Raw genomic sequence first — 21,375 nt, 5'->3', positions numbered from 1 at the left:
GGGATCTGGCGGGCACACCTCCTCTTCCAGTCCATGTTTGTGGGTCACCATAATGCTGAGTGGTGAAAAGCACATACCCTGCAGGCACCGGGTTCACAGGTGTGACTGATGTGACTTTGGGGGAGCTGCAGACTGTGGTTGTGGTGAGCCAGTAGAAACAACTTGAGCAGCCATCATATTGTGAGTAAAATCACCACTTCCTTTCTCGATCTGTGCAAGCTGGGCCTTCTTCAGTGCAGTGTCTAGTCCTCCGATCACACTCTTCTATCTCCCTCTGTTATTGTCTTTACCATATCCATGGCTTGTCTGACCTCCTCTTTTAGCTTCTTACTTTCATCCACAACTTCTGTGTCCATTGTCTCTTTAATCTTATTAGCAATTAGCACCTGCAGATCTTCTATCAACTTTCTCTTCTCTGTTTGTAATGTATTCAACTTATTATTTTCCATTTTTCCTTCTTCTCTCTCTCTTTCTTCCCTTTCTCTCTGGTCTCTGAATAGGTCACCCATGGATGGTAAAACTTTGTACTTTTCTTTTACTTCTTTAGTAGTTAGTTTGTTTTCTACAGGCGACCATATGTCTAGGGTCTTCCAGTCTCTTCCTTTTTGTGGAGTGAGTTGGAGTGTCCAATTCTATTGTTCTCATGCCGCTTGTTGCTGCTGTTGTGTCATCCAACTCCTTCATCAGAATCCCCTTGAGGATAATTGTGGTTGCTTCTCCATTTTCTTCTGTCAGTGGTATGAGAGGGTAGATCTGTGTATAGTCACCCGGGAGACCTCTGGGTTGATTCTCATATGGCGGCAGGGCTGTGGGGAGTACTCCTGTTCTGCCTCAGTCCTGACTCATTTCTTTCCTCCCGCACTCTATTGTTCTCTCCAGCTTTAGTTTGGTCACATTAGGTCACCTTGTTCATGAAGAGCTGTCCTTCCAGCATCATCATCATCCTCAGTAAGGCTTGTCATTTCCGGTCACAACTTGCAGACTTGTTTACGTGCTGCTGTGCGTTTTGTTGCCAACCTTACTTTGCTACCTGACAACTTTACTGTTTTTACTTTTTAATTACCGTTTATATTTTTAGTTTTTCCTTCACTCAACTTTTTTTCATTCAGCTTTTTCACTCCGGACGTTTTATCTGGAGATGGTTCGTCAGGACTTCTAACAGCCGAAGCTAAGTAGTAACATTAACATGATGCCTTCTAATTGCAGTCACTGTACTCATAATATACAGGAGAATGATCGCCTTATGGCGAGGATAGCTGTGCTGTAAGCCCAGCTTCAGACACAATCGTTAGGCAAGGGTAATTTCAGTGTAGGAAATGATGAAACAGCGTCTGTGCCACCAGTAAGTACACATAGTAACGTTAGTTTAAATACCCTCGCACGGTCCCCGCAGCCGGACAACTTTCTCATGGCTTCTGGAGGGAAATGCTGTAGTAATGCTCAACCGGTGTCGCTCATTCAGCCGACAGAAACTTTCAACCGGTTCTCCCCATAAAGCAGCGAGTCGGAGTCAGAGGCCGAACCTTCTCTGGTCTCAACTCCTCCCGTTATGGGGTCTGAGACGACAAAGCTTCCCACCATTAGCTCTGACAAATTGAAAACCCTAGTCATTGGCGACTCCATTACCTGCAGTATTAGACTTAAAATGAATCCTCCAGCGATCATACACTGTTTACCAGGGGGCAGGGCTACCAACGTTAAGGCTAATCTGAAGATGGTGCTGGCTAAAGCTAAAACTGGCGAGTGTAGAGAAATTGTTATCCACGTCGGCACCAACAATGTTAGGATGAAACAGTCAGAGGTCACCAAGCGCAACATAGCTTCAGCGTGTAAATCAGCTAGAAAGATGTGTCGGCATCGAGTAATTGTCTCTGGCCCCCTCCCAGTTAGGGGGAGTGATGAGCTCTTCAGCAGTCTCACAACTCAATCGCTGGTTGAAAACTGTTTTCTGCCCCTCCCAAAAGATAGAATTTGTAGATAATTGGCCCTTTCTGGGACTCACCCACAAACAGGACAAAGCCTGGCCTGTTGAGGAGTGACGGACTCCATCCTAGCTGGAGGGGTGCTCTCATCTTATCTACGAACATAGACAGGGCTCTAACTCCCAAAGCTCCACAATGAGATAGGGTGCAGGCCAGGCAGCAGGCTGGTAGCCAGCCTGCCAGCTTAGTGGAGTCTGCCACTAGCACAGTGAGTGTAGTCAGCTCAGCTATCCCCATTGAGACCGTGTCTGTGCCTCGACCTAGGTTGGGCAAAACTAATCATGGCGGTGTTCGCCTTAGCAATCTCACTAGAATAAAGACCTCCTCCATTCCTGCCATTATTGAAAGAGATCGTGATACCTCACATCTCAAAATAGGGCTACTTAATGTTAGATCCCTCACTTCAAAGGCAGTTACAGTCAATGAACTAATCACTGATCATAATCTTGATGTGATTGGCCTGACTGAAACATGGCTTAAGCCTGATGAATTTACTGTGTTAAATGAGGCCTCACCTCCTGGTTACACTAGTCACCATATCCCCCGTGCATCCCACAAAGGCGGAGGTGTTGCTAACATTTTCGATAGCAAATTTCAATTTACAAAAAAAACATGACGTATTCGTCTTTTGAGCTTCTAGTCATGAAATCTATGCAGCCTACTCAATCACTTTTTATAGCTACTGTTTACAGGCCTTCTGGGCCATATACAGGGTTCCTCACTGAGTTCCCTGAATTCCTATCGGACATTGTAGTCATAGCAGATAATATTCACATTTTTGGTGACTTTAATATTCACATGGAAAAGTCCACAGACCTATTCCAAAAGGCTTTTGACTCAGTAGGTTTAGTCAAACATGTCTCCTGACCTACTCACTGCCACAGTCATACTCTGGACCTAGTTTTGTCCCATGGAATAAATGTTGTGGATCTTAATGTTTTTCCTCATAACCCTGGACTATCGGACCACCATTTTATTACGTTTGCCATCGCAACAAATAATCTGCTCAGACCCCAACCAAGGAGCATCAAAAGTCGTGCTATAAATTCTCAGACAACCCAAAGATTCCTTGATGCCCTTCCAGACTCCCTCTGCCTACCCAAGGACATCAGAGGACAAAAATCAGTTAACCACCTAACTGACGAACTCAATTTAAACTTGTGCAATACCCTAGATGCAGTTGCACCCCTAAAAACTAAAAACATTTGTCATAAGAAACTAGCTCCCTGGTACACAGAAAATACCCAAGCTCTGAAGCAAGCTTCCAGAAAATTGGAACGGAAATGGCGCCACACCAAACTGGAAGTCTTCCGACTAGCTTGGAAAGACAGTACCGTGCAGTATTGAAGAGCCCTCACTGCTGCTCGATCATCCTATTTTTCCAACTTAACCTCTATGGGCTAGGTGGGACGCTAGCGTGCCACCCGTGGTGCACTCCATCAACAGCAGGTGCATTTCAAGAGCGGCAAATTTGAATCCAAATAAATGTCAAAATTCAAATTTTTCAAAAATACAACTATTTTACACCATTTGAAAGATAAACATCTCCTTAATCTAACCACGTTTTACGATTTCAAAAAGGTTTTACGGCAAAAGCATAAATTTAGAGTATGTTAGGACAGTACATTTACAAGAGTTGTGTGTAATGTTTTGTCAAGTCAAAGACAGGGTCACCAAAACCATAAAACCAGCTAAAATGATGCACTAACCTTTTACAATCTCCATCAGATGACACTCCTAGGACATTATGTTAGACAATGCATGCATTTTTAGTTCTATCAAGTTCATATTTATATCCAAAAACAGCGTTTTACTATGGCATTGATGTTGAGGAAATCGTTTCCCTCCAATAACCGGCAGTCAAGTCAGCGTCACAAATTAAATAATTAAAATTAGAAAACATTGGTAAAATATTATATTGTCATTTAAAGAATTATAGATTTACATCTCTTGAACGCAATCAACTTGCCAGATTTAAAAATAACCTTACTGGGAAATCACACTTTGCAATAATCTGAGCACTGCGCCCAGAAAAATACGCGTTGCGATACAGACTAGACGTCATGTTGGGGAGATCTAAAATCGAAAATACTATGTAAATAATCCATTACCTTTGATTCTCTTCATCAGATGTCACTTCCAGGTATCACAGGTCCATAACGAATGTAGTTTTGTTCAAAAAAGCTCATCATTTATGTCCAAAAATCTCCGTCTTGTTAGCACATGATCTAAGCCAGCCGGACTTCTCGTCATGAACGAGGGGAAAAAATATATTTCCGTTCGTTCAAACATGTCAAACGTTGTATAGCATAAATCATTAGGGCCTTTTTAACCAGAACATGAATAATATTCAAGGTGGACGAATGCATACTCTTTTATAACGTATTGGAACGAGGGTACCCAACATGAACTCGCGCGCCAGGTGTCTAATGGGACATCATCGTTCCATGGCTCTTGTTCGGTCAGATCTCCCTCCAGAAGACTCAAAACACTTTGTAAAGGCTGGTGACATCTAGTGGAAGCAATAGGAAGTGCCAAAATATTCCTCAGCCCCTGTGTTTTTCAATGGGATAGGTTTAAAGTCAATACAACACATCAGGTATCCACTTCCTGTCAGAAAATGTCTCAGGGTTTTGCCTGCCAAATGAGTTCTGTTATACTCACAGACACCATTCAAACAGTTTTAGAAACTTTAGAGTGTTTTCTATCCATATATAATAAGTATATGCATATTCTAGTTACTGGGTAGGATTAGTAACCAGATTAAATCGGGTACATTTTTTTTATCCAGGCGTGCAAATGCTGCCCCCTAGCCCTAACAGGTTAATTGAGGAAAATAAGAACAATCCTACATTTCTTTTTGATACTGTCGCAAAGCTAACTAAAAAGCAGCATTCCCCAAGAGAGGATGGCTTTCACTTAAGCAGTAATAAATTCATGAACTTCTTTGTGGAAAAGATCATGATCATTAGAAAGCAAATTACGGACTCCTCTTTAAATCTGCGTATTCCTCTTAAGCTCAGTTGTCCTGAGTCTACACAACTCTGCCAGGACCTAGGATCAAGTAAGATACTGAAGTGTTTTAATACTATATCTCTTGACACAATAATGAAAATAATCATGGCCTCTAAACCTTCAAGCTGCATACTGGACCCTATTCCAACTAAACTACTGAAAGAGCTGCTTCCTTTGCTTGGCCCTCCTATGTTGAACATAATAAACGGCTCTCTATCCACCGGATGTGTACCAAACTCACTAAAAGTGTCAGTAATAAAGCCTCTCTTGAAAAAGCCAAACCTTGACCCAGAAAATATAAAAAACTATCGGCCCATATCGAATCTTCCATTCCCCTATACAATTTTAGAAAAAGCAGTTGCGCAGCAACTCGCTGCCTTCCTGAAGACAAACAATGTATACGGAATGCTTCAGTCTGGTTTTAGACCACATCATAGCACTGAGACTGCACTTGTGAAGGTGGTAAATTAACTTTTTATGGTGTCAGACCGAGACTCTGCATCTGTCCTCGTGCTCCTAGACCTTAGTGCTGCTTTTGATACCATCGATCACCACATTCTTTTGGCGAGATTGGAAATCCAAATTGGTCTACACGGACAAGTTCTGGCCTGGTTTAGATCTTATCTGTCGGAAATATATCAATTTGTCTCTGTGAATGGTTTGTCCTCTAACAAATCAACTGTAAATTTCGGTGTTCCTCAAGGATCCGTTTTAGGACCACTATTGTTATCACTATATATTTTACCTCTTGGGGATGTCATTCGAAAACGTAATGTTAACTTTCACTGCTATGTGGATGACACACAGCTGTACATTTCAATGAAACATGGTGAAGCCCCAAAAATACCCCCGCTAGAAGCCTGTGTTTCAGACATAAGGAAGTGGATGGCTGCAAACTTAGTACTTTTAAACTTGGACAAAGCAGAGATGCTTGTTCTAGGTCCCAAGAAACAAAGAGATCTTCTGTTGAATCTGACAATTAATCTTGATGGTTGTACAGTCGTCTCAAATAAAACTGTGAAGGATCTAGGCGTTACTCTGGACCCTGATCTCTCTTTTGACGAACATATCAAGACTAATTTCAAGGACAGCTTTTTTCCACCTATGTAACATTGCAAAAATCCAAAACTTTCTGTCCAAAAATGATGCAGAAAAATTAATCCATGCTTTTGTTACTTCTAGGTTAGTCTACTGCAATGCTCTACTTTCCGGCTACCCGGATAAAGCACAAAATAAACTTCAGTTAGTGCTAAATACGGCTGCTAGAATCCTGACTAGAACCAAAAAAATTGATCATATTACTCCAGTGCTAGCCTCCCTACACTGGCTTCCTGTTAACCTGTTTGGGATAGGGGGCAGTATTTTCACGGCCAGATAAAAAAACATACCCGATTTAATCTGGTCATTACTCCTGCCCAGAAACTAGAATATGCATATAATTAGTAGATTTGGATAGAAAACACCCTAAAGTTTCTAAAACTGTTTGAATGGTGTCTGTGAGTATAACAGAACCATATGGCAGGCCAAAACCTGAGAAGATTCTATATGGGAAGTGCCCTGTCTGACCATTTCTTGGCCTTCTGTAGCCTCTTTTTCGAAAATACAGGATCTCTGCTGTAACGTGACATTTTCTAAGGCTTTCATTGGCTCTCAGAAGGCGCCAGAACGTTGAATGATAACTCTGCAGTCTCTGGGAAAAAAATAGTAGGGGTTTTGGAGAGTGGTACTTCTGAGAACAATGACACTGGTGCGCGAGTGCATGTGAAGAGTCCATTTTCTTCTTTCAGTGTTTTGAATGGATACAAAGTCTCCCGGTTGGAATATTATCGCTATTTTACGAGAAAAATCGCATAAAAATTGATTTTAAACAGCGTTTGACATGCTTCGAAGTACGGTAATGGAATATTTTGAAATTCTTTGTCAAGAAACGCGCCGGCGCATCACCCTTCGGATAGTGATTTGAACGCACTAACAAAACGGAGCTATTTGGATATAACTATGGATTATTTGGAACCAAAACAACATTGGGTGTTGAAGTAAAAGTCCTGGGAGTGCATTCTGACGAAGAACAGCAAAGGTAATCCAATTTTTCTTATAGTAAATCTGAGTTTGGTGATTGCCAAACTTGGTGGGTGTCAAAATAGCTAGCCGTGATGGCCGGGCTATCTACTCAGAATATTGCAAAATGTGCTTTCACCGAAAAGCTATTTTAAAATCGGACACCACGATTGCATAAAGGAGTTCTGTATCTATAATTCTTAAAATAATTGTTATGTTTTTTGTGAACGTTTATCGTGAGTAATTTAGTAAATTCACCGGAAGTTTTCGGTGGGTATGCTAGTTCTGAACGTCACATGCTAATGTAAAAAGCTGTTTTTTGATATAAATATGAACTTGATTGAACAAAACATGCATGTATTGTATAACATAATGTCCTAGGAGTGTCATCTGATGAAGATCATCAAAGGTTAGTGCTGCATTTAGCTGTGGTTTTGGTTTTTGTGACATTATATGCTAGCTTGAAAAATGGGTGTCTGATTATTTTTGGCTGGGTACTCTCCTGACATAATCTAATGTTTTGCTTTCGTTGTAAAGCCTTTTTGAAATCGGACAATGTGGTTAGATAAAGGAGAGTCTTGTCTTTAAAATGGTGTAAAATAGTCATATGTTTGAAAAATTGAAGTTTTGGGATTTTTGAGGAGTTTGTAATTCGCGCCACGCCCTATCATTGGATATTGGCGAGGCGTTCCACTAGCAGAACATCTAGATGTAAGAGGTTAAACAACAGTGGGTAATACTATAATCCTAATTCTACTCTCACTTAATTCAGGCTATAGTAAATGGTTCTACTAAACTCAAATATATTTCACACACGGGCCTCAAAGAGACAACCGCATGATCGACTTCAATTCCTAATATTATATCTTAAGGGTGTAGAGTAACAGTAATATGTTATACACCAGTGCCCCCTGGTGATAGCATCACAAAGTAATTTTCTATGAAAATCTGTACAGAACTTCCTTGTAATCATTTTACTGGTATACTAAGGGTTGTACATTTCCTATAATGTCCTATGGTTGGAAAGTGCCACTAACAAACGTTCAACCTTTTATTCAAATAACTTCTTTCCTACTCCTAACTTTTTATTCCACCATTGGGCCATTACCCAATAAACCCTGCCATAATCCACAGACAAACAAACAAATGAAACATACGCACTATTCATCAACAACTCAACTCATTCACTGGGTAAATGTCACACAGAATTACTTCTACAAAAATAAAAAATAAACCACCCTCCCATAGGTAAAGGTGGCCTGGGTAATTGTCACCGAATTACCTCTACAAAATAAAAAATAACCAGTATTCAGTAATGGTCGCTGCATCACTACCCAAAATAAAAATAGATTATTATCGCTGAATCACCTCTGCAAAACTAACTAGTATTCAGTAATGGTCACTGCATTACTACCCAAAATAAAATAGATGATTATCGCTGAACCACCTCTCCAAAATAAAATAACTAGCATTCAGTAATGGTCGCCTGCATTACCGTCTGAAATAAAATAGAAGAGATGATTATTACTGAACCACCTTTCCAAAACCAAAATAACTAGTATTCAGTAATGGTCTCCGCATTACCACTCAAAATAAAATAGATGATTATTATTGAATCACCTCTCAAAAAATAAAATAACTAGTATTCAGTAATGGTAGCTGCATTATTACCCAAAATTAAAATCATCAATCATTCATCATATATTGAAATCATGCATTTCACCAATAGCCATTATGTAATTTCTCCAATCTAGAATTCGACTATGTCATATTCAAAGTGTATGTATATATTTTAGAGTGAGTGAGGTGCCACTTACTTGTTAGATGGAAACCATACCAGTGAATGTCAATTAATTACAGACTTAGATTAAACAGGTGTCTACTTAGCTTGTTTAATTTGGAGCTCTGGCACCATGGTGTAGATTCTCCTCCAACCAGGGTGGACACTCACTTCTGACAAATGTTTGTGTAGGTTCCTTGTCAATCATTTGCTTATTGGTGAAATCAGCAATCAGACAATATCTTTAACCTCCCTGGGCAAGGTGGGATGTTTATTACTCATGATAAACGTTGACAGAATACATAATTATTTTAAGAATTATAGATACAGAACTCCTTTATGCAATCGCGATGTCAGATTTTAAAATAGCTTTTCGGCGAAAGCACATTTTGCAATATTCTGAGTAGATGGCCCGGCCATCACGGCTAGCTAATTTGACACCCACCAAGTTTGGCCCTCACCAAACTCAGATTTACTATAAGAAAAATGTGATTACCTTTGCTGTTCTTCATCAGAATGCACTCCCAGGACTTCTACTTCAACAACAAATGTTGTTTTGGTTTGAAATAATCCATAGTTATATTGAAATAGCTCCGTTTTGTTCATGCGTTCAGGTCAGTATCCGAAGGGTGATGCGCGAGTGCATTTCATGACAAAACATAAAAAAATATTCCATTACCGTACTTCGAAGCATCTCAAACGCTGTTTAAAATCAATTTTTATGCGATTTTTCTCGTAAAATAGCGATAATATTCTAACCGGGCGACGTTGTATTCATTCAAAGAGAGAAAGAAAAACATGGAGAATTCACATGAACATGCATCTCCAGTGTCACTGTTCTCAGCCTGACCACTCACAAAATCTCCTGCTGTTTCTCGCCCAGAGACTGGAGAGACGTCATTCCACTTTCTGGCGCCTTCTGAGAGCCAATAGAAGCCTTAGAAAATGTCACGTTACAGCACAGATGCTGTATTTTCGATAGAGATGCCACAGAAGGAGAACGAATTGTCAGACAGGGCACTTCCTGTATGGAATCTTCTCAGGTTTTGGCCTGCCATATGAGTTCTGTTATACTCACAGACACCATTCAAACAGTTTTAGAAACTTTAGGGTGTTTCCTATCAAAATCTACTAATTATATGCATATTCTCATTTCTGGGCAAGAGTAGTAACCAGTTTAAATCGGGTAATCTTTTATCCGGCCGTGCAAATACTGCCCCCTAGCCCCAACAGGTTAAGTAAATCAATCAAAAACCTTTATTAATGCAACTGCAGACAGAAGTTGACAATGGGAACATAGCACGCATGTTTCCGAGTAAATTCTGCAAAATAGGAAACGGTCCAAGTTGCTTTAATATGCTTGCAGTCAACCCCTAGTGATGTAACTGCCTATGTCAACACCTTCTACTCATGAGACCAATCCCATGCTTATACAGTTATACAAACTTGCAGGAGAGACAATAGTTCCAGTGTTTTCTAAGGGCTCAGCAGTAATTTCCCACTCCCCAAGTTGCTTTATAGTGGTATGTCTGACTAGTCTCTTATCTCTTTCACTCCCCTGCAGGGTTCTGTGTCTATTAATCTCTTTTAGCTCTGAGGCGCTTTCTCACAGACACCCTGTTTTGACTGCAATAACGCACACACCTCTCAGACTCAGAGACTAGAAAATAACTGTGGAACAATATTAAACCTTATAATGCATATATATATTGCTAATCTGTAGTCCAGGACCCTATAAATGTAGTGGGGGAGGGGTATTGTAGCTCGTCCCCTTCTATTAATACAACATAATCATAATCAATTATTATAATACAGTCATTTGGTGCAGCCCCTATCATGACCCCAAGGTGACCCCCCATCAGTACACCTTGGGAAGAACTGTTCTGACACTCTGAGAACAACCTACTACAACTACAAAGGACATGGTGACCTCTGGTGGACAACCAGAGACTTACACAACCAGAGATTTTCTGTCGAATTACTCCCCATAGATGGATTGAGTGTTTTCAAGAGAGCGAGACAACATTGACATACAAGCGTAAATATGTGTTGCATTTCTAAATCTGAATGAGCGGTTGTCAGGGTGCTAAATATCCATATTTATGATGAGCATATTATTCAACTGTATGCATGATAATTCCTTTGTCTCTTCTTCTCCCGCTCTTTCATCATATCGGGTTAGTCCACTAGGGACTTTTCATTGCATCATGTTAGTAACCAATGTATAATCTATCCTGTGTGTTTATGTAATTCTGTATGATTATTTAGTTAGTTAGTAAATAAACAGTTAAGCCAATTTGTGTATCGCTGACTCATCATGGAGACTAGGGTTCATGCAGATTTATAGGATATTACAACGTTCAGAATGAGACTGAGATATGAGGAGCAAATGATTGGATAGCATATCGAGATATTCGGACATTTTTTTTGTCAATTCGGGAAATGGTAACTCATTAAATAAACTTTTCCCGTGGTGCCCCAGATTACTACTTAATTAATTGTTATATGATTCACTTAGTAGCGTAGTAATTGAACGTGGTATGTAATTGATTTGATAAAATAATCGGCATCGCATTAATGGTACCAACGTCACGACACTACACATCCAAGTGTACTGTAACTGACCAAATTATGAAAGACAAGCATTATAATTTTGAATTCCGTTAAGTGAGTGTGGAAGAGTTGAAAATGTTTTTGTAGTCTATCAACAGTAACAAGCCCCCTGGGTTTGACAACTTGGATGGAAAATGACTGAGGATATTGCCACTCCTATTTGCCATATCTTCAATCTAAGCCTACAAGAAAGTGTGTGCCCTCAGGCCTGGAGGGAAGCAAAAGTCATTCTACTACCCAAGAATAGTAAAGCCCCCTTTACTGGCTCAAATAGCCAACCAATCAGCCTATTACCAACCCTTAGTAAACTTTTGGAGAAAAAATTTGTTTGACCAGATACAAATCTATTTTACAGTAAACAAATTGACAACAGACTCTCAGCACGCTTATAGGGAAGGGCATTCAACACGCATGGCAGTTACACAAATAACCAATGATTGGCTGAGAGAAATTGATGACAAAAAGATTGTGGGAGCTGTTTTGTTAGACTTCAGTGCGGCTTTGACATCGTCTGCTGCTGGAAAAACATTTGTGTTATGGCTTTACAACCCCTGCTATATTGTGGATAAAGAGTTACATGTCTAACAGAGTACAGAGGTTGTTCTTTAATGAAAGCCTCTCCAACATAATCCAGGTAGAATCAGGAATTTCCCAGGGCAGCTGTCTAGGCCCCTTACTTTTTTCAATCTTTACCAATGACATGCCACTGGCTTTGAGTAACCCTGTGGCAGGGTTTGAAAAATATTGCAGACTACAAAGGGAAACCCAGCCGCAAGCTGCCCAGTGATGCGAGCCTACCAGACGAGCTAAATGCCTTTTATGCTTGCTTCGAGGCAAGCAACACTGAAACATGCATGAGAGCACCAGCTGTTCCGAACGAACGTGTGATAACACCCTCCGTAGATGATGTGAGTAAGACCTTTAAACAGGTCACGGGGCCAGACGGATTACCAGGATGTGTACTCAAAGCATGCGTGGACCAACTGGCAAGTGTCTTTACTGACATTTTCAACCGCTCCCTGACCGATTCTGTAATACCTACATGTTTCAAACAGGCCACCATAGTCCCTGTGCCCAAGAAAGCAGAGGTAACCTGCCTAAATGACTACCGACTCGTAACAGTCATGTCGGTAGCCATGAATTGCTTTGAAAGGCTGGTCATGGCTCACATCAACACCATCATGCCAGAAACCCCAGACCCACTCCAATTCGCATAACGCCCCAACAGATCCACAGATGATGCAATCTCAATCACACTCCACACTGCCGTTTCCCACCTGGACAAAAGGAACAACTGTGTGAGAATGCTGTTCATTGACTACAGCTCAGCGTTCAACACCATAGTGCCCACATGAAGCTAAGGACCCTGGGACTAAACACCTCCCTCTGCAACTGGATCCTGGACTTTCTGACAGCCGCCCCCAGGTGGTAAGGGTAGCCAACAACACATCTGCCAAGCTGATCCTCAACACTGGGGCCCCTCAGAGGTGCGTGGTTTATTCCATTCTATACTCCCTGTTCATCCAAGACCGCGTGGCCAAGCACAACTCCAACACCATAATTAAGTTTGCTGACGACACAAAAGTGTCAGTGCCTGATCACCGACAATGATGGGAGGAGCCTATAGGGAGGAGGTCGGAGACCAGGCTGTGTGGTGCCAGGACAACCTCTCTCAATGTGATTAAGACAAAGGATCTGATCATGGACTATAGGAAAAGGAGTGCCGAACAGTCCCCCATTAACGTTGATGGGTTTAAGGTGGATCTCGTCGGCAGTTTCAAGTTCCTTGGTGTCCACATCACCAATGAACTATCATGGTCCAAACACACCAAGACAGTTGTGAAGAGGGCACGACAACACCTTTTCCCCATCAGGAGACTTGTCATGGGCCTCCAAAAGATTTGTCATCGGTCCCCAGATCTTCTAAAAGTTCTACAAATGCACCATCGAGAGCATCCAGACAGGTTGCATCACCGCCTGGTATGGCAACTGATCGGCATCTGACCATAAGGCGCTGCAGAGGGCAGTGCGTACAGCCCGGTACCTTACTGGGGCCAAGCTTTTTGACATCCAGTACCTATATACTAGGTGTGTTAGAGGAAGGCTCCAAAAATTGTCAAAGACTCCAGTCACCCAAGTCATAGACTGTTCTCTCTGCTACCGCACGGCAAGCAGTACCGGAGCGCCAAGTCTAGGACCAAATGGCTCTTTAACAGCTTCTACCCCCAAGCCATAAAACTGCTGAACAATTAATAAAATGGCCACCCTGGATTATTTACATTGATTACCCCTCCCCCCCTCTTTGTTTTTACAGTGCTGCTACTCGCTGTTTATTATCTATGCATAGTCACTTTACAAATTACCTCGACTAACCTGTACCCCCGCACATTGTACTCGGTACTGTATATAGCCTCGTTATTGTTATGTAATTTTCTTGTGTTACTTTTGTATTATTGTTTTAACCTCTTGGGGCTAGGTGGGACGCTAGCGTGCCACCCGTGGTGCACTCCATCAACAGCAGGTGCATTTCAAGAGCGGCAAATTTGAATCCAAATAAATGTCAAAATTCAAATTTTTCAAAAATACAACTATTTTACACCATTTGAAAGTTAAACATCTCCTTAATCTAACCACGTTTTACGATTTCAAAAAGGTTTTACGGCGAAAGCATAAATTTAGAGTATGTTAGGACAGTACATTTACAAGAGTTGTGTGTAATGTTTTGTCAAGTCAAAGACAGGGTCACCAAAACCATAAAACCAGCTAAAATGATGCACTAACCTTTTACAATCTCCATCAGATGACACTCCTAGGACATTATGTTAGACAATGCATGCATTTTTAGTTCTATCAAGTTCATATTTATATCCAAAAACAGCGTTTTACTATGGCATTGATGTTGAGGAAATCGTTTCCCTCCAATAACCGGCAGTCAAGTCAGTGTCAGAAATTAAATAATTAAAATTAGAAAACATTGGTAAAATATTATATTGTCATTTAAAGAATTATAGATTTACATATCTTGAACGCAATCAACTTGCCAGATTTAAAAATAACCTTACTGGGAAATCACACTTTGCAATAATCTGAGCACTGCGCCCAGAAAAATACGCGTTGCGATACAGACTAGACGTCATGTTGGGGAGATCTAAAATCGAAAATACTATGTAAATAATCCATTACCTTTGATTCTCTTCATCAGATGTCACTTCCAGGTATCACAGGTCCATAACGAATGTAGTTTTGTTCAAAAAAGCTCATCATTTATGTCCAAAAATCTCCGTCTCGTTAGCACATGATGTAAGCCAGCCGGACTTCTCGTCATGAACGAGGGGAAAAAATATATTTCCGTTCGTTCAAACATGTCAAACGTTGTATAGCATAAATCATTAGGGCCTTTTTTAACCAGAACATGAATAATATTCAAGGTGGACGAATGCATACTCTTTTATAACGTATTGGAACGAGGGTACCCAACATGAACTCGCGCGCCAGGTGCCTAATGGGACATCATCGTTCCATGGCTCTTGTTCGGTCAGATCTCCCTCCAGAAGACTCAAAACACTTTGTAAAGGCTGGTGACATCTAGTGGAAGCAATAGGAAGTGCCAAAATATTCCTAAGCCCCTGTGTTTTTCAATGGGATAGGTTTAAAGTCAATACAACACATCAGGTATCCACTTCCTGTCAGAAAATGTCTCAGGGTTTTGCCTGCCAAATGAGTTCTGTTATACTCACAGACACCATTCAAACAGTTTTAGAAACTTTAGAGTGTTTTCTATCCATATATAATAAGTATATGCATATTCTAGTTACTGGGTAGGATTAGTAACCAGATTAAATCGGGTACATTTTTTTTATCCAGACGTGCAAATGCTGCCCCCTAGACCCAACAGCTTAATACCTTTTTTTCTCTCTAGTCTATTTAGTAAATATTTTGTTAACTCCATTCAAATCAAATCAAATTGTATTTGTCACAGACACATGTTTAGCAGATGTTATTGCGCGTGTAGCGAAATGCTTATTTCTTGAACTGCATTGTTGGTTAAGGGCTTGTAGTAAGCATTTCACGGTAAGGTGTACACTCCATTAACCCTGACCTTCATGCCACCTTCATGCCTTCTACAAAACTGTGTGTGTGTGTGTTAGTCATATTCAATTGAACACAGAAGGCGTACCAAGCACCATGCATATTGTTTAAATATAAAATGTTGTGTAAATATTGTGCTAGAAGCAGGAGCAGCATATTATTCTGATTTGAACACATCCTCACCAATAAGGATAATTCCAATCAGGGCCAGCCACGCCCAATCAGAACCAACCTCGAAATGTAAAATTTAATCGAACACGAAATCGAGCAAAACCCCAAAGCCTGTAAGATTTATAATAAACCATAACACAGTAAGAAGATCCGTGAATCTGCTTAGGGTGATTTACTGACATCATATATGGCTGTGAATCTTCCTTCATTTGCTGATTAAATTATGCCACTTATGGCTTCTCCATGTTAAGCATTAGACACATGATTGATTCATTAATACAGCCACATCAGCCTGCCTCTCTCTCCTGCTAATTTACATCTTAATCCCAAATCAGGCATATCGTTCATTCATCAACCTTTGCTGCTCACATTTGGTGTGCATCGTAAGGACAGTCCCATCTAATGGGTCACCTTTACATCCAAGACCGTACGACAACAAACACAGAGGCAGCAAGTCTGTGCTTTCAACATACCAGCATCCTGGTGAAATCATCATATTCTGTATTCTTATTCTCCCAAGAGATATATTACATGTGTCTTATATGATAAAAACTACTACATCTACCTATAGTACAACCTCCACTCTCTCGCTGTCTTCTCTCTCTGCCTCTCTCCTATGCATCCGCTCTACTTCAAGGGCATCTCTGTCCTATGCTGCAACACTGGGCGAAGCATAGGGAGCGACAGATTTTCAGCAGTTACATACACACACAAGGTCACCCAGCCCTCCACTAGGTTTCGGCCAGTGTGGTAAGCACCTAGGATAGGAAAAAGATGTTGTGTTGCCCTACCATTTCTCCCACTGGTCTTCCATCCACCCTTCCTCTCTTTCCCCTCCGGAGTCCATGCTGCAAGTGAGGGCATTCACAGAGGATAGGAGGAGGTGCACTCAGCTGGGTCGATAGGTTAGGCATATGATTCAAAGCCCTGCTCTGGTTATCCCTCCTTCCTCCTGTCGCACTAAATGTTCCTGAGCCCAGAATGGGAATATAGGAGTATCGTTGTTAGCAGCGGCAGGAGCAGCCAGCGCAAAGTTCTATTAGATACCCGACTTCTCTCTGCTCCTCTCCCACTGAGAGCCTTTTTCGAGTCATCAGTGTTTACACTGTCCCGGATGTACATCAGATTTACTATGCGAGAGGTGCACTGCAGGGAACTGCTTCCCTGTGGCACAAGCAGGAGTAGAAAGATACATCATTGTAGGAGAGCTGGGCTTGGCTGGGCTGAGAACAGAACTCTCCAAAACACATCCCTCTTCAATTATTCATGGAGCAGATCGATCATGCTTGGGTTATTCTCATCTTCTCTCCCTTTCCTCTTTTTCTCCTCTCTCCCTTTTGCTCTAAACAAGATGGATGAAAGGAGACAGGAGGATCTGCTTCATCTCCAGATGGGGGAGGAGTGGGGGGGGGGTGTACACTCCATTAACCCTGACTTTCATGCCACCTCCATGCCTTCTACAAAACTGTGTGTGTGTTAGTCATATTTTACTGAACAAAGGCATACCAAGCACCATGTATATTGTTGAAATATTAAATGTTGTGTATATGTACCTGCTTCCTAGCTGGAAGCAGCATATTATTTTGACAATATAATTTCACATAATCTATGATCTAAGTTAATCAGAGAATACTTTGGTTTGGTTATTTAAAGGAAGAAAAAAATCACCTGTTGTATTCGGCGCATGTGACAAATAATTGTTTTGATTACCTTTTAGTTGTTGGACAAGTCTAAGAGCTTTGAGGTACATCACTTCAGCAGACAATGCTCTTAGTAGACCTTACAGGGGAGTTAGTTAGCTCTTGTTCATATTTTGACAGAGAAACCAAGGACAAAGGCAAAATCATTTAATTCTTTACCTCTCAAAGCAAGAGGCCAAGATTGGAAGCTACGGTAAGGTGACCATGAATACATTTGTGAATATAATGTCTATCTAAACTTCTACTTCATTCTAATAACCTCCTGTAACTGCTTTATACAATATAAGTAATATATACTGCTCAAAAAAAGAAAGGGAACACTTAAACAACACAATGTAACTCCAAGTCAATCACACTTCTGTGAAATCAAACTGTCCACTTAGGAAGCAACACTGATTGACAATAAATTTCACATGCTGTTGTGCAAATGGAATAGACAACAGGTGGAAATTATAGGCAATTAGCAAGACACGCCAAATAAAGGAGTGGTTCTGCAGGTGGGGACCACAGACCACTTCTCAGTTCCTATGCTTCCTGGCTGATGTTTTGGTCACTTTTGAATGCTGGCGGTGCTTTCACTCTAGTGGTAGCATGAGACGGAGTCTACAACCTACACATGTGGCTCAGGTAGTGCAGCTCATCCAGGATGGCACATCAATGCGAGCTGTGGCAAGAAGGTTTGCTGTGTCTGTCAGCGTAGTGTCCAGAGCATGGAAGCGCTACCAGGAGACAGGCCAGTACATCAGGAGACGTGGAGGAGGCCGTAGGAGGGAAAAAACCCAGCAGCAGGACCGCTACCTCCGCCTTTGTGCAAGGAGGAGCAGGAGAAGCACTGCCAGAGCCCTGCAAAATGACCTCCAGCAGGCCACAAATGTGCATGTGTCTGCTCAAACAGTCAGAAACAGACTCCATGAGGGTGGTATGAGGGCCCGACGTCCACAGGTGGGGGTTGTGCTTACAGCCCAACACCGTGCAGGATGTTTGGCATTTGCCAGAGAACACCAAGATTGGCAAATTCGCCACTGGCGCCCTGTGCTCTTCACAGATGAAAGCAGGTTCACACTGAGCACATGTGACAGACGTGACAGAGTCTGGAGACGCTGTGGAGAACGTTCTGCTGCCTGCAACATCCTCCAGCATGACCGGTTTGGCGGTGGGTCAGTCATGGTGTGGGGTGGCATTTCTTTGGGGGGCCGCACAGCCGTCCATGTGCTCGCCAGAGGTAGCCTGACTGCCATTAGGTACCGAGATGAGATCCTCAGACCCCTTGTGAGACCATATGCTGGTGCGGTTGGCCCTGGGTTCCTCCTAATGCAAGACAATGCTAGACCTCATGTGGCTGGAGTGTGTCAGCAGTTCCTGCAAGAGGAAGGCATTGATGCTATGGACTGGCCCGCCCGTTCCGCAGACCTGAATCCAATTGAGCACATCTGGGACATCATGTCTCGCTCCATCCACCAACGCCACGTTGCACCACAGACTGTCCAGGAGTTGGCGGATGCTTTAGTCCAGGTCTGGGAGGAGATCCCTCAGGAGACCATCCGCCACCTCATCAGGAGCATGCCCAGGCGTTGTAGGGAGGTCATACAGGCACGTGGAGGCCACACACACTACTGAGCCTCATTTTGACTTGTTTTAAGGACATTACATCAAAGTTGGATCAGCCTGTAGTGTGGTTTTCCACTTTAATTTTGAGTGTGACTCCAAATCCAGACCTCCATGGGTTGATAAATTGGATTTCCATTGATTATTTTTGTGTGATTTTGTTGTCAGCACATTCAACTATGTAAAGAAAAAAGTATTTAATAAGATTATTGCATTCATTCAGATCTAGGATGTGTTATTTTAGTGTTCCCTTTATTTTTTTGAGCAGTGTATTATATTTGGAAAATGAACTGTTAGTACTAGTGAGCCAGTCACTGAGACTCAGGCAGAAGGTCTTGAGAAGGCACAGATTGGGCCAGAGACAGAGACAGAGCCTGAACCAGAAGAGAGACAGTGGTGAGCAACGAGTCTGCATTTAGGCACTTCGGGATGAAATTCTGATTGATCAGCATAGATAATAAATCCAAAATATTATTTGTGAATGTGTAAGTAGCTTATAAAGCCTTTAATATGTATTATTAGTTAACCTTTATTTAACTAGGCAAGTCAGTTAAGAACAAATTCTTATTTACAATGACGGCCTAGGAACAGTGGGTTGTTCAGGGGCAGAACGACAGATTCTTACCTTGGCAGCTTGAGGATTCCATCTAGCAACCTTTCGGTTACTGGCCCAACGCTCTAACCACTAGGCTACCTGCCACCCTACATACAGTATTACCTCAATTACCTTGACTAACTCGTACCCCTGCACATTGACTACGGGGTACCCCTTGTATATCGCCTTGTTATTGTTATTTTATTGTGTTACTATTTTTCCTTTAGTTTATTTAGAACATATTTATTACTTACTTTTTAAAAACTATTTTTAAACTCTTTTTGGTTAAGGGCTTGTAAGTAAACATTTCACGATAAGGTATTTGCCACATGTGAAAAATAAAATTGTATCATATTCGACATAGTGGGTTATGTCACATTTGACATTGGTGATTATGTCACACAGTTAAGCCACATTTATGAATCCTTTAAAAAGCATGACATAAAGTTATAGATGCTTTGTAGAACATTTATGTAGTGCTCATGAAGGCATTATGAAGGCTTTATGAAGCATTTATAAGCTAAATGTTAATTAAAGCAAACCATTTTATTTTTGTAAACTTACATTTACATTTTTTATTTATAAAATAAAGGCAAATGGCATGGACAAAATGATTGGCAGCCCGAAGCTAGTATTGGGTTTCACAGCCTTTGGCCAAGATAACTGCAGACAAAATCTTTTTGTAGCCATCATTGAGCTTGCTGCACCTTTCTACTGGCAATTTGGCCCACTTTTCAGCAGCAAACGTAACTAACTTTTCAATGTTTTAGGGATGCCCTCCACCAACTGCTGTTTTCAGATCTAGCCATACAGTCTCAGAAAATGAAGGTTTCGATTTGTTCCTAACATGGTACAAACGTTTGCCACTGTCATGGTTCCCTGTAAGGTATGTCATTTGTACATTTATACCACTGGAGGCTCCTCAGAGGAGGAAGGGGAGGACCATCCTCCTCAGTGAAATACATAAAAAATGTAATTGTAAAACATTTTACAGTTATACGTTTAAGATAAAACTATATTAAATATAATCACGTTGCCTAATAGCTGATTAAAACACACTATTTTGCAAAGAAGGTATACAGTAGCCTCAACAGCACTCTGTAGGGTAGCACCATGGTATAGCCGGAGGACAGCTAGCTTCCGTCCTCCTCTGGGTACAATGACTTCAATACAAAACCTAGGAGCCTCATGGTTCTCACCCCCTTCCATAGACTTACACAGTAATTATGATAACTTCCGGAGGACTCCATCCAGGCTATCAGAGCTCTTGCAGCATGAACTGACATGTTGTCCACCCAATCAAAGGATCAGAGAATTAATCTAGTACTGAAAGCATAAGCTTCAGGTAGCTAGCACTGCAATGTATAAAATGTGGTGAGTAATTGACTCAGAAAGAAAGACAAATTCATTTCTTCCAAAATGAAGGAGAAGCAAGCAAATGCAGCTATCTGGTTTAGCCTTCCTGGAACACCCCCACACTCAAACAGAGGGAAGCTATGTTAGCTAGCTGGCTATGACTTTCCAACACAACACTGGAACTCTTCCAAGTCAAGGTAAGCTTCTGGTATAACACTTTTTTTGCCACTGGGGCCCGCCGGTTTCACAGCTTACTGACTGTACACTAACGTTACTGCATGATTGTAGCGGGTTTACTAATGTGTTAGTTCTATTAGCTATGCGGACTATGACTATGACGATGTAGGCTGTGTGTAGCGGTTTGTCTTGGAAAGGTTTTTTTGTTTGGTCACATACAGCTGATGTCCACAA

General features: G+C 41.4%; 1 protein-coding gene across 2 annotated transcripts in view; it reads right to left on the bottom strand.

Annotated features, from left to right (window-relative positions):
* Positions 1-17,043, bottom strand: part of LOC123730759 (C-Jun-amino-terminal kinase-interacting protein 1) — a 117,534-nt gene extending 100,491 nt beyond the window's left edge. For both annotated transcript variants that reach the window (XM_045708436.1, XM_045708437.1), the window contains exon 1: positions 16,500-17,043. In XM_045708436.1, coding sequence (XP_045564392.1) covers positions 16,500-16,622 — 123 coding nt within the window. In that variant the 5' untranslated portion in view covers positions 16,623-17,043. The remainder of the gene's footprint in view (positions 1-16,499) is intronic.
* Positions 17,044-21,375: the final 4,332 nt, after the last annotated feature.

Source organism: Salmo salar, chromosome ssa26 (assembly GCF_905237065.1).
Source record: "Salmo salar chromosome ssa26, Ssal_v3.1, whole genome shotgun sequence".
Lineage (NCBI taxonomy): Eukaryota > Metazoa > Chordata > Actinopteri > Salmoniformes > Salmonidae > Salmo > Salmo salar.
The sequence above is the reverse complement of the archived record's forward strand: the minus strand, read 5'-3'. Positions and strand labels throughout refer to the sequence as shown.